This window comes from Solanum dulcamara, chromosome 12 (genome assembly GCF_947179165.1).
Source record: "Solanum dulcamara chromosome 12, daSolDulc1.2, whole genome shotgun sequence".
Lineage (NCBI taxonomy): Eukaryota > Viridiplantae > Streptophyta > Magnoliopsida > Solanales > Solanaceae > Solanum > Solanum dulcamara.
This window is the reverse complement of record NC_077248.1, coordinates 8,445,650-8,461,413: the sequence shown is the minus strand read 5'-3', so window position 1 is coordinate 8,461,413 and position 15,764 is coordinate 8,445,650. Positions and strand designations below refer to the sequence as shown.

The 15,764-nt window shown below is 31.1% G+C and overlaps 1 protein-coding gene across 1 annotated transcript; it reads left to right on the top strand.

Annotated features, from left to right (window-relative positions):
• Positions 1 to 4,313: 4,313 nt before the first annotated feature.
• LOC129876989 (UDP-glycosyltransferase 73D1-like) lies at positions 4,314 to 6,155 on the top strand. The gene has a single exon (XM_055952466.1). The coding sequence runs from the start codon at positions 4,494 to 4,496 to the stop codon at positions 5,979 to 5,981; it is 1,488 nt and encodes a 495-aa protein (XP_055808441.1). The 5' UTR covers positions 4,314 to 4,493; the 3' UTR covers positions 5,982 to 6,155.
• Positions 6,156 to 15,764: the final 9,609 nt, after the last annotated feature.

Genomic DNA, 15,764 nt, shown 5'->3' with positions numbered 1-15,764 from the left:
AAATTTATCTTAAGTCAAGTCTTACCTAAATTTGTATTGTATATTTAAAGCATTTATATGTATGTTGAGATAATTTCTGGCTATGTTCATTCTCTTTTGACTCGTTCGACCGTTAATAGTTTAGACAAAAAAAATAGTTACACCATCTAACTTCATTTTGTACTATTCATATTTAAAAAGCTAGATAGAAAGAGTTAGATCCCGTTTTGATTGACTTATAAGTTATTTATAAGTTGTTTTTAACTTTTTTAAGTGTTTGACTGACAACTTAAAGTCATTTTGTATTTAAAATAAACCCCAATAAATAATTAGTTAGTTTGGATGGACTTATTTTAAGTAGCTTATAAGTTGAAAACAGCTTATAAGTCAAAAAAAAGTTGGGCTGCACCAACTTATTTTTTTTAACTTGTAAGCAATTTTCAACTTATAAACTATTTAAAATAAATTCATCCAAACAGGCTCACACCCTTTTAATTAACAAAACAAAATAAGCCAAATTAAAAAAAAGAAGAAAAGAAAGGAATGAAAGAAGGTTGATATCACTAATGTTTTTCCGATTTTTCACCTGGTGTCCGAAGTCCGTGAAGCCTTGATTAAATTTGGATCGCGCACTGCAAGGCTCTTTCGAAAGTGGCCTCCCAACAATATTTTCTCCATACCCAGGGCTTGAATTCGAGACTTCTAATTAAGAGTGAAGTAGTCTCAATACTGCACCACAACCCATGTAAGTGATTGGTACGAGTTATCATTAAAGGTGTTCACGGGTCAATTTGGGTTGGTTATTGGTCAAAATCAAAATCAAAATCAAACCAATTTAATCGGTTTTAAAATTATCAAAACCAAACCAAATAAAATATACAACCATTGATTTGGTTGTTATTAGTTTCGATTTGATTTGGTTCGATTATTCGGTTATTAACCATATACAAAAATAAAAGAAATGATTCATTCAAAAGAGGAAAAAGAGAATACGTCAATCAAATTTTTTTTGTCTTCGTACCATTTTGGATCTTATAATTCTTATACCAAAATTTTAATTATGTCTAACTTTCTGCTTATATTGTTGGTTAATCCAATGTACTAAACAACATAAATGCATAAGCTAATGATAGAGTTGTACAAATAAAAGACGCATCATACCTTACTATTTTGAATTAGTGTGCTGCATTTTTTCGCGTTAAATAGTGTTCATAAAAAAATATATATTATATATATAATTTGTCATTTCAATTTGGTTATTTCTTTGCTGCTTTGAACAAAATCAAAATCAAACCAAATATTATCGATTTTTAAATTGTTAAACTAAACCAAAGCCAATCAAATAAAAAATCGATTTGATAAATTTGATTTAATTTAATTTTTTGATTTGAATCGATTTTTACCCAAATTGTGAACCCGTTGTTATCATGACATATGATGGATAAGCTACATCATCAGAAAAGCCTCATTTTATAATTACATCCTTTTAGATTTCTAATGAAAAAAAGATATGATTTGGTCATGAGTATTTTTATTAATCACATCATCTAAAAGTTTAATTTAACTGTGAAAGATATTATGTACTATATACTTTTATTTATTTGTTTTTGGCTTATTCCTAGCCTTCTAGAAGATACACCCTTAAACATTCTAATCAGATTTTTTTTCCAACCCAAAACAAGAAAATATTTTTGCTCAGATATAAATCCAACCCAATAAATACTTATTTGTACTGAATATTTATGAATGTAAGTTGTGCCTTCTTATTCACAAATTTATCTTTTAATATGATTAGGTGATATATATTCTTATTTTTATTCTAGTTAAATAATTCATTGAATATAGACACCCGATATGAATAAGTATTTACCGAACAATTATGCTATCTCCTAATTTTAATAAATTAAAGTGGATTGCCAATTCACACTCATTATACAGTTGCCTATAATGGGGTTTTAAGTAAATTCACTACATAAAAAACTGTTCAGATTATAAAATAAATTTCTAATGCTTATTGGTTTCATGTTTTCCTTCTTTTTTTTCCTAAAAAAGAAGAATGGAGATAGAATAAATTGAGAGGAGATTAAAGCCTGTTTGGCATTGCTGTTGGAAAGCCAAAAATATTTTTCTTAAGGAATTGTTGTTTTGAAAAATTAAGATGTTTGGTCAATTAGTAAAATTATTTATAAATGGAAGCAGAAGCAGTTTATCGAACAATTATGCTATCCCCTAATTTTAATAAATTAAAGTGGATTACCAATTCACACTCATTGTACAGTTGCCTATAACGGGGTTTTAAGTAAATTCACTAAATAAAAATTGTTCAGATTATAAAATATATTTCTAATGATTATTGGTTTCATGTTTTCCTTTTTTTTTCCTAAAAAAGAAAAATGGAGATAGAATAAATTGAGAGGAGATTAAAGCCTGTTTGGCATTGTTGTTGGAAAGCCAAAAATACTTTTCTTAAGGAATTATTGTTTTGAAAAATTAAGGTAACGGTCAATTAATAAAATTATTTTTAAATGGAAGCAGAAACAGTTTTTCTGTTGTTGGCAAGAAGCTAAAAAATTATGCTTCTTAAAAAAAAGCAGGGGCAATAACAGAAAATTATTTTTTTCAAGATCAAAATAACTCTGCCATATATACATATTTATTAATATATCTCTTATATTTATTTATTTTTGTGGTGATTTTTTTGTATGTACTAATTTAATTTGTGGAATAATTTTTAAATTTATTTTGCTTAATATTTTTAATTATTTTTAAACCATCATGTTATATTACATCAATATTTAATTTACATTTTATTTATCTAAAATAAGATTGATTAAAAATTTGAATATGTACATTTTAATTTAATAAAATAAAATTTTAATTAAATTTTTATAATAGAGATTTAAAATAATTTTTTTATAAAATAATCTTAATAGTAAAATTACATTGATAATAATCAGTTTTTGGTAATTTGACTCTTAAAAGTCTTTCTAAAAAAGATTAAAACACTTTTCAAATCAAGATTTAGTCAAATGCAAATTGTTTTTTTTCAAAGTACTTTGTTGAAAAGTTATTTTTAAAAAATATTTTTTAATAAAACCATTTTTTAGCAGAAATATCAAACGTACTTTAAAAGGCAAGGAGTCAAACTTTATCAATGGGGTAAAAAATTTATATAATCAACTAACTGAATTATTAAAATTTTTGATTTTACATTTTCTAGTTTCATATGAAAACAATTTAATATTGCGTGTGAGCAGATCAGGGCACGGCACCGTTCCAGTCAACCCTTCAAACTTTCTGTTCAAGTCTAGCCGCAATTGACTCTAAGACCAAACTCCTCAACAAGGACCAAGTCTTCACCATTTCCAATCCACAAATATATGACAAAATCGGAAATTTATATAATATTTGTAAAAATATCATATCTAAAATTTAACGTAAGATTTTTATTTCTTCCGTTTTAAAATAGGTGGTATTTTCTTTTAAAATAATTGACGTTTCATATAATCAAGAAAATATTAATAATGTTCTTTTAAATTTATCTTTATTTAAATTTTAAAAAATTACATAATAAAAAAATTATTAAAGTGCTACCTCTTTTTTCAAGGTATTTATTAAGACTAAATTAGTAAAAATACATATCTTACTTTCTAGAAATGAGTAAAGGACGTGTTCAAGCTAAAAGAACCATTTGTTTTGAAATGTAGAGAGTAATTCTTAAACCTATTGAGAATGGCAAAAGTCTAAGATGGTGGACTCTTTATAAGACTTGGACAACCTTCCTCTCTTTGAGCTAGCTTTTGGGTGTGAATTAGGCCTTAGACCTAATTTTTATGGAATCAGAGTAACACCTGCATCACCCAATGTTGGGCCCCCGAAATTAAAATTGCCCACACACATGCTAAGCATGAGGGGGGTATTGGAGAATGATAAAAGTCTCGGTTAATGAGATGAGTGAATTTCTTATAAGATTTGGGCAATCCTCCTCTCTTTGAGTGCTTTTGGGGGTGTGAGTTAGCTTAAGACCTAATTTTACAAAACTTCCTTTGCTATTTTACCAGAATTTTTCCTCGTGTCAGGCGTATTCAACGACTTATATATATTTTACAGAAGTGGAGATAGAAGCCTAGATATGAATTTGATCGAACCGACAACTTTTGTTAAAACATTATATTTATTAAATATATACATACTATATTACTAAATCTAGAACTTAGTTGTTAGAAATCAATATAATTGAAATTTGGATAATTCGGCCGGTGCCTATTTACACAGTATATATTTTCAGCAAATGAGATTCTAACTAACTCCTCTATCCAACCTACCTCCATCCATCCCATTATCGTCATCTTATATTAAACCAAAACTCTTCTATAACCTAAGAACAAGTCAAGTTATCCTTCCAAGACTTAAAATATTTTTTTAAGGCAAATGCAAGTCTTCTTTTCCATCTAAAAGCCCTATTTTTCTTTCAAATATTACAAGCTAGCCTTTTTCTTTAATTTTCTTCAACAATGGCAACCAATATTCCTCAAAAACTTCATTTTGTGTTAATTCCATTACTAGCACAAGGCCATATGATTCCCATGATAGACATGGCTAGGCTATTGGCGGAGCATGGTGTGAAGGTTAGTCTAGTAACTACACCACACAACGCGTCAAGATTCGCAACAATTATCAATCGGACAAAAGAAATCGGCCTAGATATTGAACTCATTCAAATCCCATTTCCTAGTGAAGAAGTTGGTTTACCAATTGGTTGTGAAAATCTTGATAGTGTCCCTTCACGTGACCTCATAAGAAACTTTTATACAGCACTTAATATGTTACAAAATCCATTGGAGAATTTTTTGCAAGACCAAATTACCCCTCCAAGTTGCATAATTTCAGATAAGTGTCTCTCATGGACTTCACAAACAGCGCGAAAATTCCACGTCCCAAGGCTTGTTTTCCACGGGATGTGTTGTTTTTCTTTGTTAAGTTCACATAATTTGAAGATTCATAGACCTTATTTGAATGTCAAATCGGATATAGAACCTTTCGTTGTGCCAGGACTTCCACTAAGGATTGAAATAGCGAAAAATCAACTTCCAGGGGCTTTCGTGCAATTACCAGACTTGGATGATATTCGAGGTCAGATGCAAGAAGCTGAATTAAGCGCTTATGGAGTGGTGGTTAATAGTTTTGCAGAATTGGAGCATGGATGTGCCGAGGAATATGAAAAAGCTATTAACAAAAAGGTATGGTGCATTGGACCAGTTTCACTTTGCAATAAAAATGTTATGGATATGTACCAAAGGGGGAATAAACCTTCAATTGATGATAAGCAATGTTTAAAATGGCTCGATACGATGAAAAATAAGTCCGTCCTTTATTGTTGTCTTGGTAGCCAATGCAGGCTAATCGCATCGCAGTTGATAGAAATTGGGCTAGGTTTAGAAGCATCAAAACAATCGTTTATTTGGGTAATAAAGACCGCAGATCAAAATTTTCTCGAATTGGAGAAATGGTTGAAAGACACGAAGTACGAGGAGAGAATCCAAGGGAGGGGGCTTGTGATTAAAGGTTGGGCCCCTCAAGTTCTTATATTGTCACATCCAGCCATAAAGGGATTCCTGACACATTGTGGTTGGAATTCAACAATAGAAGGGGTAAGTTGTGGTGTGCCTATGATCACATGGCCTATGTTTGCAGAACAATTCTTCAATGAGAAGTTAATTGTTGAAGTTTTGAAGATTGGAGTTGAAGTTGGAGTTAAATTTCCAGTTAGATGGGGAGAAGAAGAGAAAGTTGGAGTACTTGTTTGCAAAGAACAAGTTGCAAATGCTATAGAGGAACTAATGGATGGAGGAGAAGAAGGAGAAAAGAGAAGAATTCGATCTAAAGAACTTGGGATGGTAGCAAGAATGACCATGGAAGAAAATGGAACTTCTCGACTCAACATATTGAACCTCATCCAAGACATCTTAAACCAATCGTTAAGTGTTGATCAATTAGTTTAAAATTGAAGTTACATGTGATGATAGTATAAATTTTTTTATATTATCAACGCATTTAACGTCTTATCATACATTTAAGTTAAAATTATAGTATATCATGCACGTTTGATTTGAAGAGTTACCTATTGTTTGTTGTATTCTATAGGGAAATTGTTATATCAACTTTGTAGTTTTTATGACTTTCTGCATCCATGGACATTTTTCTTTTTCTTTTTTCATTTTTTGGGACATTTTTTTCTCAGGCCAAGAAATTAACCTAATTAGCAATATGAAGATGTATGGAACATTAATTAATACTAGTATATGTAGTTTTTAAAGAGAAAAACATCCATTACCACATTACACAGAGTGAAATATAATTTTGGGAGTCCTTAATTAGATTGAGCCAAATTTGCGCTCTTGACTTATTTAGGCTTATTGGACTTCTTAAATTGGATAATATAAGATGTCATCATATTCTTAAGATAATTCCCTAAAAGAATGAAATGTTATGCTAGAAATTAAAAAAAGAACAACTCTGAAATTCGTCATTAAATAATTCATATCTAACTGAATTTTTGAATCATCTATTGCTAATTCACCGTTAAATAGGATTAGAGATGACTTTTTGTTATTAGTATAACATAAGTTGTCCATTGTTGATTATTTTCTTCAACTACCCTTTGTCAATGTTCTTGCTAGCTAATCTGCGAGTTAGCAAGAGCCACTAAAATATTTATTTCAAACCTTAAAAACATTTATTATTATGAGAATATATAAAATTTATATAATTATTATAATAAAGGTTATTCTCTTAGGAATTTGATTGAGGTCATTGGAAATGTGAACATGAATTTTATAGTAATAAATATGTCAATATGTAGAGAGAGAATTAATTAATAAAAAAAATATTGATGATAAAATAATAAAGTCTATTGAAATTTTTTTTAGAGTGGATTATTTCTAATAATATATAATCAATCAAATTATTTTTCATTTAAAAATAGATCTAAACTATTCAAAATATATGAAATTATTTTTGTCATTCTAGATAGTGGTTAAAATTATAACAATAACGTACCTAATAAAATTCTATAACTGATAAAAATTGCGATCACTACAAATTGAAACATTTAAAAAAGCACATGGGTCAAGTTATTTCTCACTTTAAAATAGAATTAAACTATTCAAAATATGTGAAATTATTTCTGTCATGCATTATCTAGGAAATTAAGATCACAAGATGACAAGAATCTCGAAAGACTTATGTTTGATAAAGTACGGTTTTATTTTTCGTCTTGGAAATTTAGCGTTTACATGGAATTCTAGAAACAAGGAGTTTGTTGAAATTAATTTCATCGAAGAAGATGAAACAAAGATTTTAGATTTATGTTAATACTATCTGCGTCTCAAAATATATGTATTAGATATTAAAAATATGTGTTTCAAATTATTTGTTATTTAAAAAATTTAGGATACAATTAAATTAGTTTTGTTCTTAGCAGTAAATGTTTTCTAAGACTATCGGTGCCCAAGCTTCTCCTTCTTTCCAAGCCTCATAACACCATTCACGTACATTCAATCATTCATCTCAAACTTCAAGTCTTTTTTCTTCATCTCAATTTTCACACTCTCTGAAATGGTTTTCACTTCCTCTACAACTTGGTGAACCAAGTCTGGTCCAACCCACTCAAAGATAGAGAGCTCACTCGCTAGAAGACATCATAATAGGGATGAGAGAAGAGCTACAACCTCAAATGCTCCCCTCAACATTCCTCTTACCAAGTTCAAGCCTAGCTCTAAGTCCCAAGGTGCTAGTCCTAATATTATCATAGTTATACAAATCTAACCCTCGAATTCATACTCTATACTTTCAGAGGGACTTTTTACTTATAGAATACTACTCTTCCCTGCCATTTCATATAAACACTCACAATCATCACCCAAAAGTCATCAATAGCCTACTATCATCACTCTCATAGTGACAACCACACACTCAAGCTTATCACTCTAACCACCTCAACCACATCTAATAATTGTCAAGCCTACTATAACACTTCTACCTTCATTATTGCATGAGCTCTTACCCAGAGACACACTAACATACTCTTACCTATCTATTGCACATCACAAAGTCTCATCTCGCTCCTCTTCCACACCTCTATCCTTATCTAGACAAGTACAACACAACTATCACAATCAAAAAATACTCACTTCCCCTCATTTACTCTCACTCAACTCAGTCTACTATTATCAACATCGCTATTAGGACTGAAAAGGAAGAATCACTGAAAAAGTTTAGAGAAAAAAGTCATAAGCATAATTCATTCAAGAAAGTTTGATCTGAGAACATCCATAACTAATATGATCTCTCTAGTCTTTCATGACCTATCATGAGTTCATGAAACTATACATATTGTGAAACTCAAGTCATGTCTCGTGTAACATATGGTTGAAAACTCTTAGATTCATGAGACAAAATTAGGATTGCTGAATGAAATTATCAATTCTCATCCTCGAACTCATCATGGATATGCATCAACATGGGGGTGCATGGGTCTAGACCATGGGCATGGTGCTGATACACATGGCAGGAATAGAGTATCACCTCGACTGAAGTGTTAGGAATATGCGAGATGACTGAAGTGTCACTATCAAAAGCTCAAGACTTACTTTGGTTCATTATCTTATCATCTTCCCCTTAGCTCAAATGTCACTACTTTGAGCCTGTGGACTGATTCTCTATACTTAGCTATAAGCACATTTCTCCACACGATAGAGTATCACTATTCACAAGAACACTTAAACTCTCTAGTTGTACTATATTCAAAGATACCAAACTGCTACTCGGGCCTCATTCTAAGATACTTCCCTCAAGTTCCTTCTATCCTTTAGGCATCCTTCTATACTTGCTGCTCTTATTGGCGTAATATCCACTTTCTCTAACTCTTATGACCTAACCTCTTGTCTTTAGCCTGCTAACACTTAGCTTCTAGGTTAACATATTCGTAATTTAGTTGAAGGAAACTTGAACTATAACAGGAGACTCATCGTTATCTATATACAACTCCCTTCGACACAATTCTTATGGTTACTAAAACTCACATCCAACCTTCTCCAGATTAGCAGCAAAAGGATACTAACTTGTCACCCAAAACAACTCATAAAATTAAAGCCTCATACAACTCTATACTATCTCAGATTCATATCTTAAGCCTCTTCTTACCAAATAGCTTAGCCTTAATTCACTATTTACATCTGAGGATCACATACTCCCAATTCGTAACACACACCCCTCACAAGTTAATATCTTAATCTGTCGCATACTCCATGTCAATCCTACTATATCAAATCTTAAAATCATTACTATCACAATCATTCATTACTCACCTTATAGCTACTTCACTCTAGATACAAGCCTTAATCTACCACCGTTCTCACTATTTGGTTTCTACTCCTCTAAATCTATCTTTCTAACTCTACGATCATTCTAAGAATTATAGCTTACCATGCCTCAAATCACATTCCATTGGATGGTGACACTAACTATTTAGAGACATAACTTTCCTCTTCAGGGTAACATATGGAGTAAGGTTTTAGAGAAGAGAGTATGGAAATACATCTTGTTATAGCTCAACGCACGATTCATATGAATGAGGGTGCATTCTTTAAAATTGATAGACTTGAGCACACTAATCGGCTCCTCTCAAGCCTTGTGTAGTGTCTTTAACCTCTAAATACTTTATCTTAAAGTAGCTAATCAATAAGGATATGAACTTTACTGTTCCAACCACCTTGAGTATGAGCGGTAGTCGAATGGATTTGAGTAACGCACGAATCGAAAGTGAGCTTTTATAGAGTTAAAATCTTTTGCACGAACTCAGAATATGAAAGAAGTGAAACAATTCCTAATGTCCCATAGCCTCCTGATTATAAGTGTGGTGCACGACACACCCTTAAGCAAGACTCTACAAAACACGGCTTCATAGATTCCCTAGGACTCTTGAACTCTATGCTCTAATACAAAATTTGTCACACCTCAGGGGGTACCCTATGTGTGGCCGGCACTCAGAGACTATTGCTAGTCCCCAAGCGAACCACTTGGCCTGTTCACAAAATATTTAATCAACTCTCTTTTAGCGGAAGACTTAAGTCATCAAAATAATCAAATAACTACTTATAGAATAAGGCCAAAGGCCAACAATCTGTCTAATCCAATCAACAAGACTAGTACGAATGAAACTAGATAAAAGATAATCTCGAATCAATAAGTCAACAATCTAGTCTATGAAGCCTCTCTCACTATTATCTAAATGGTGTCAATGACAGGTTCATGGTTACAATCAAGTTAAGACGTCGACTTTGACAGGGACATCTGTTAGCGGCAGGAGTCTTACATCCGAGCCAAGCCCCTTCTCCAACTAGTCAAGTGGCTGAACCTTAATTCAAATGAAGAAAACTAAACTCAAATGCTAGAAAGACAAATGTGGCATCCTCCTGAAGCAGGGAAGACTCACCAATAAGCTGAATATGAATAGATCCTCAACGATGCATTTGTTGATGACCTCTAGTACTTGTCTCTGCATCCTGAACCGATGTAGGCCCAAATGAACGTTAGTACATGGAATCTACAAATATGTAATATGGCATAATGAAATATACTTAAGGTAGAATACTATCAACTCAGATAACTCAAATCAAGAAGTAAGAAGCTCGATCAAGATGTCATAAGTCTAAAGCAAGAGTAAGGTTTAGACAGAGGCCAATCAGATACAATATAATCCAATCAAATCAAATTAGAGTACTATCAAGACCTATATGAGAGTTTCTCTTATCCGACAGCAATCACTTATGAGCCAGTGATTGTACAATAAATTCATTGTTGTTGCTACAACCGTCCAATATCTTTCCAAGATAAAGGATAAATCTATCAATCTGAATCCAAAAATCGATCAAGTTCTATCTTTTCTAGACAATAAAATCGGGAAACATCCGACTTTAACGGTTTAATCCTCTCCTATATTTGGAGACGTAGTTACTGAGTTTGAGTTATTACTTACTCTTACCCAATTCGATGCTTGATATTCCTCCCATGACTCAATGCTCATAAGACAATCATTCTCAATCAGCCAATGAACAAGCCTCATATGGACTTTTATCAATTCCGGTTCTATCAAATCAATCATTTCGGATAATCTATCTTCCAATCAAACCAATCAACAAGTCTCATATTGACTTTAATCAGTTTATTATATCTATTCAATCAATCCTTTTGGATAATAAATCTTCCAATCATTCCCAAATTATTTATTTATGAGTAGTTGAGACAATCATTTATGACAACATTTAGTTGAGACCATTCAATTTAGTTCAATAATGAAGATTAAAAAGTCTATCAAGTTTCATCAAGACCATCATCATGCTCACATCCCAAATCACAATCATATATTCATCAGTTCAAGGTTCTAGACTTAATCCCTATTTAAGTTTCCTCAAGACTATCATCATGCTCACATCCAAAATCACAATCATACATTCAGCAGTTCAAGGCTCTAGACTCAATCTCTATTCAACTTTCAGCAAGACTATAATCATACTCACATTCCAAATCACAATCATACACATCCATTATTAGTCAAAATGTCATGAGGGTTTATGAAGTAAAAGTCAAAATCATTTGTTCAAGAAACAAGTTCATAAAAAAACATCAATTATGCAATATTATGTAAAAATATGTTAAGTTTAAGGAAAATTCTCAAGAAACACAATCATGGGAACTCAATTTATTCGCAAATCAACCTATCACAATCATGGGGACTCAATTCATTCACAAATCAACATACCACAATCATAGGGAACATGGAAGAACAAGGTCCATGCTTTAGTTTAGCCTTACATAACTTAAAAGTTTCACAAATCTTGATGAAAAATCTTAACTTGAAGAAGAACAATCAAGATACCCTTTCTTGAAATTCTTGAATTTGTTTTCTTGGAAACCCTATGGTTAGGATTTAAGATTTCTCTTAGCGATTCATGTATGTATGAAGAAATTTGAGTTGGAAATATTGAAATCTATGAAGAAGAACTTACCTTGATGAAGAACCTTGAAAGAGCCCCCTAACTCGATATTTTTCTTGAAAATTCTTGAGCGTTAAAGTTTAGGAGTGAATAAGAGGGTTTTTAATGAGTAAAAATTAATTTCTACATGATTAGGGACATTAAAATAACTCCCAAAGGGTTACAGTTCAAAAATACCCTTATAAAAATAAAAAGGTCTTCGCTTGGCTTAGGCAATGGTCCGCGTCCTCTTCGTGTCACGAAGCCATCACGAACTTCTGCCAGAATAGAGCGTCTCTAGTAAACTGGTCATAACGTTTTACTCCAAACTCCAAATGAGGAAACCTTGGTAACGTTGAAAAGGGACACGTAGATATTTAATTTTTTATGTCATAGGCCACCTAACTCTTAATATTCTAAGAGATATGGTCGTTTAAAGTTGAACCCTATAAGATCTTATTCAAAAAACTTAATCGGTAAATGATCTTTCAACTTGACTTAGTACTAGAGGTTTTTTATGATCATAATTCACCTCTAATACACTTCAAATACTTAGGAATTGATTCTAACTCATATATACAATTATAAAATCATTGAGTTCAAGTCTATACGCATATGAAGAATGGTTCGAGTGTTGGCAAAAAGAATTGGGGTTTTACAGCGAAGATGAAATTATTTAACTCATACATGAAAGATTAAAATTATGTATGGAGTTATTTTGGTTCATATAAGTCATAAATTTGGATAAAAATCTTGATAATTGTAGCACAAGATAAAATATAATTTGATCTTAATTTTGGGAATGGTAAAATTTCAAATTCTTGTGCTAGTACATTTAGTATATATTTAAACGGACCAAATTGAGATAATTTTTTAGGTTCTGAATTTTAATAAATAGTATCTCTAATCCATTACATGTACTTATTCTCTTAATCTTGATATAAATATTATGATATATGCATTTGATTTACTAATTTAATCAATTAAAAGGTGAGACTCTTTTAATGAATCAATAAAATTCCTAATAGATTGGATAATGACAAATCACATTAGTGAAATAATAATTAGTTAATAGAATTATATCTCGATATTGAGATAGAAGACATCCCTTCATGGTTGCTTATAAGTTTTCACATTTAACCTGTGACGATCTCCTCATCAGGCCCACATATTCAGGTATTGTCTATGTCAGGGTCAGCCAGTTCAACCCTTCCTTCAGCTCAATTGGTGAAAGGCGATCCCCTGAGGTGGGATGTAAAGGAGCCAGAGGTTCCGAATTCGATTCCCACGAAGCCCTACAGGGTGAAAAAAGGGATGAACTGGCTGACCCTCGAATAGACAATACTTGAATATGTAGGACCGATGAGAGGGTCGTCACAAAATCCTTTAGGTGAATTTTATCCTACATATGAAATAAGTTAAGTATAATAAAAAAGGATTAATTTAGTCAATAAATTAAATTTTTCATATTATTTGATTTAATTGATTTGTGGTAGTAATTCTAACATGGGTGGATTAAATAAGATGTAGTTGTAGATTTCTAAATAAAATCGAGGAGTGTAATTATAAATTTTTAGTTGAATAATTTGCAATTTATTGCGATATGGTTAATTCGTTCATTTGAGAATTATTATTGTAATTGGAAGACTCGGTTAATTACATCTACAGTCCATATTATGCCTGATTAATTGACCAAGTTTGAAAAAGAAGGACCAATTAATTTTATTGTTGATCTTCTTTAAAGGATGAAATATTTGATATTCAAATGTTGAGTTAATGACAAAAACGATTAGCCTTGATGGCTGAAAATATTTTTGTATTAATCAACTATATTTGAAATTCAAATATTGAGTTAATGACAAAAATATTTGGCCTTAATGGGTAAAAACGATTTTGTATTATTTGAGAATCAAATATTGAGTTAATGACAAAAACGTTTGACCTTAATGGATGAAAATGTTTTTGTATTATTTGAAAATCAAATATTGAGTTAATGACAAAAACGTTTGGCCTTAACGACTGAAAACGTTTTTGTATTAATCTCAATTGATTCTCACTTTGAATGATCCACTTCATTGCTCATTAAAGCTGAAATTTGTTTGGTTTTTCCTATTCATTCTTGAGTTGGAAAACTAGTATAATAGGCTGGAAATAGCATAAGAGAAATCATCCAATTCACAAAGCAATACTTACCCACACAAGTAACTTGGTAGTAGCAATCAGTTGGGAAATATGAGACAATCGTAGCTCTAAATCCTTGGCTTCTGGATGATTTTTGCAGAAGCTTCAATAGGTTAGTCCTAAGTTCGTTTATATTATATTGTTTATATTGTAGAAGAATTGTGATCATGACTATAGCTTTCGTTGTGCATATTCTATCAGTAAAATGGTAGGGAGGATACCCGCTCGTGGAACATATTTTCCTCATTTTCATTAAGGAATTAGTCAGTTTGCTCATTTTAAATAACTTATTTTTTAAAGAAAATATTTTCCAATTTTTTTTATCATTAAGAAAAATGAAAAATATTTTAAAAAAAATATTTCCTCCATACCGAACTCACTGTCTATTATCTTAAGACATAAATGAGGATAAAATAGCCAAATTCAACTCTTAATTAATTTTGGAATATATGACATTATTTTTAACATTAATTTTACTTAGAGATGAAAATTTTATTAATTATCAATGCACAATATGAATTTGGGGGGGGGGGGGGGGCGCCATGGGTCAAATTACTTCTCACTTCTTAATAAATTTAAACTATTCAAAATAGGCATAATACATAAATTGGACTCTTAACTTGATTTCAGATTATAAGTTTGACCTTAACTTTGACAGTGCACAGGTAGACACTTTAATTATCCAACACTTAAAAAAACACTCAAATCCTACCTAGCAAAATGTGTGAAAAACACTCAAATTACGCGCGTCAGAGGTAAAATTTGAGGGCCCTAACAGTAAAATAATGTTGAAAAGACAATTGTATCCTTAATCAGCCCTTTATATATATATATATATATATATATATATATATATATATATATATATCCTCATTTTTTAAATTAAATTTTCAATTTATTCTCCTTTTAATTTCTCCAACAACGTTTTCCCCTGTTTTTGGTACTATTTGCCGCTCATTACTAATGCAAGTGATATTTAACTATTTTTTTTTGTCATTGTGAAAAAAAATTATAATTTCTTGATTTTTAATCAATCTAGGTCGTAATGTAATTTATTTTGTCTATCACTATCAAAGTTAAAGGTATTAGTTAAAGGTATTTTTAAAATCCATGAGTATTTATTTTAATTAAGTGACAATCACTGAGTGACTCAGTAATTCATGTCGGAGCGTCTGCATATCATGCGTTTGGGCTGTAATAGTCAAGTGTTTTTCTGTTTGAGTATTGAATAGTTAAAGTACTTTCTTGTTCACTATCAAAGTTAAATATATTTTAAAAATCCGTGTGTATTTATTTTAATTAGGTGGAAGCCACTTAGTGACTCCGTAATCCACATCGGAGTGTCAGCATCTCATGAGTTTGGGCTATACTACTTGAATGTTTTTTTGTTTAAGTGTTAGATAGTTAAAGTGACTACTTATTCGCTATCAAAGTTAAAGGTCAAAGTTATAATTTGAAGTCAAGTTAGATGTCCTATTTATGTATTATGCCTTTGAAACATATATGTAAAATAATTTCTACCGTATATAATTTTGTGAAAGAGATCATATAACAGTTTTTCTTGTGTTT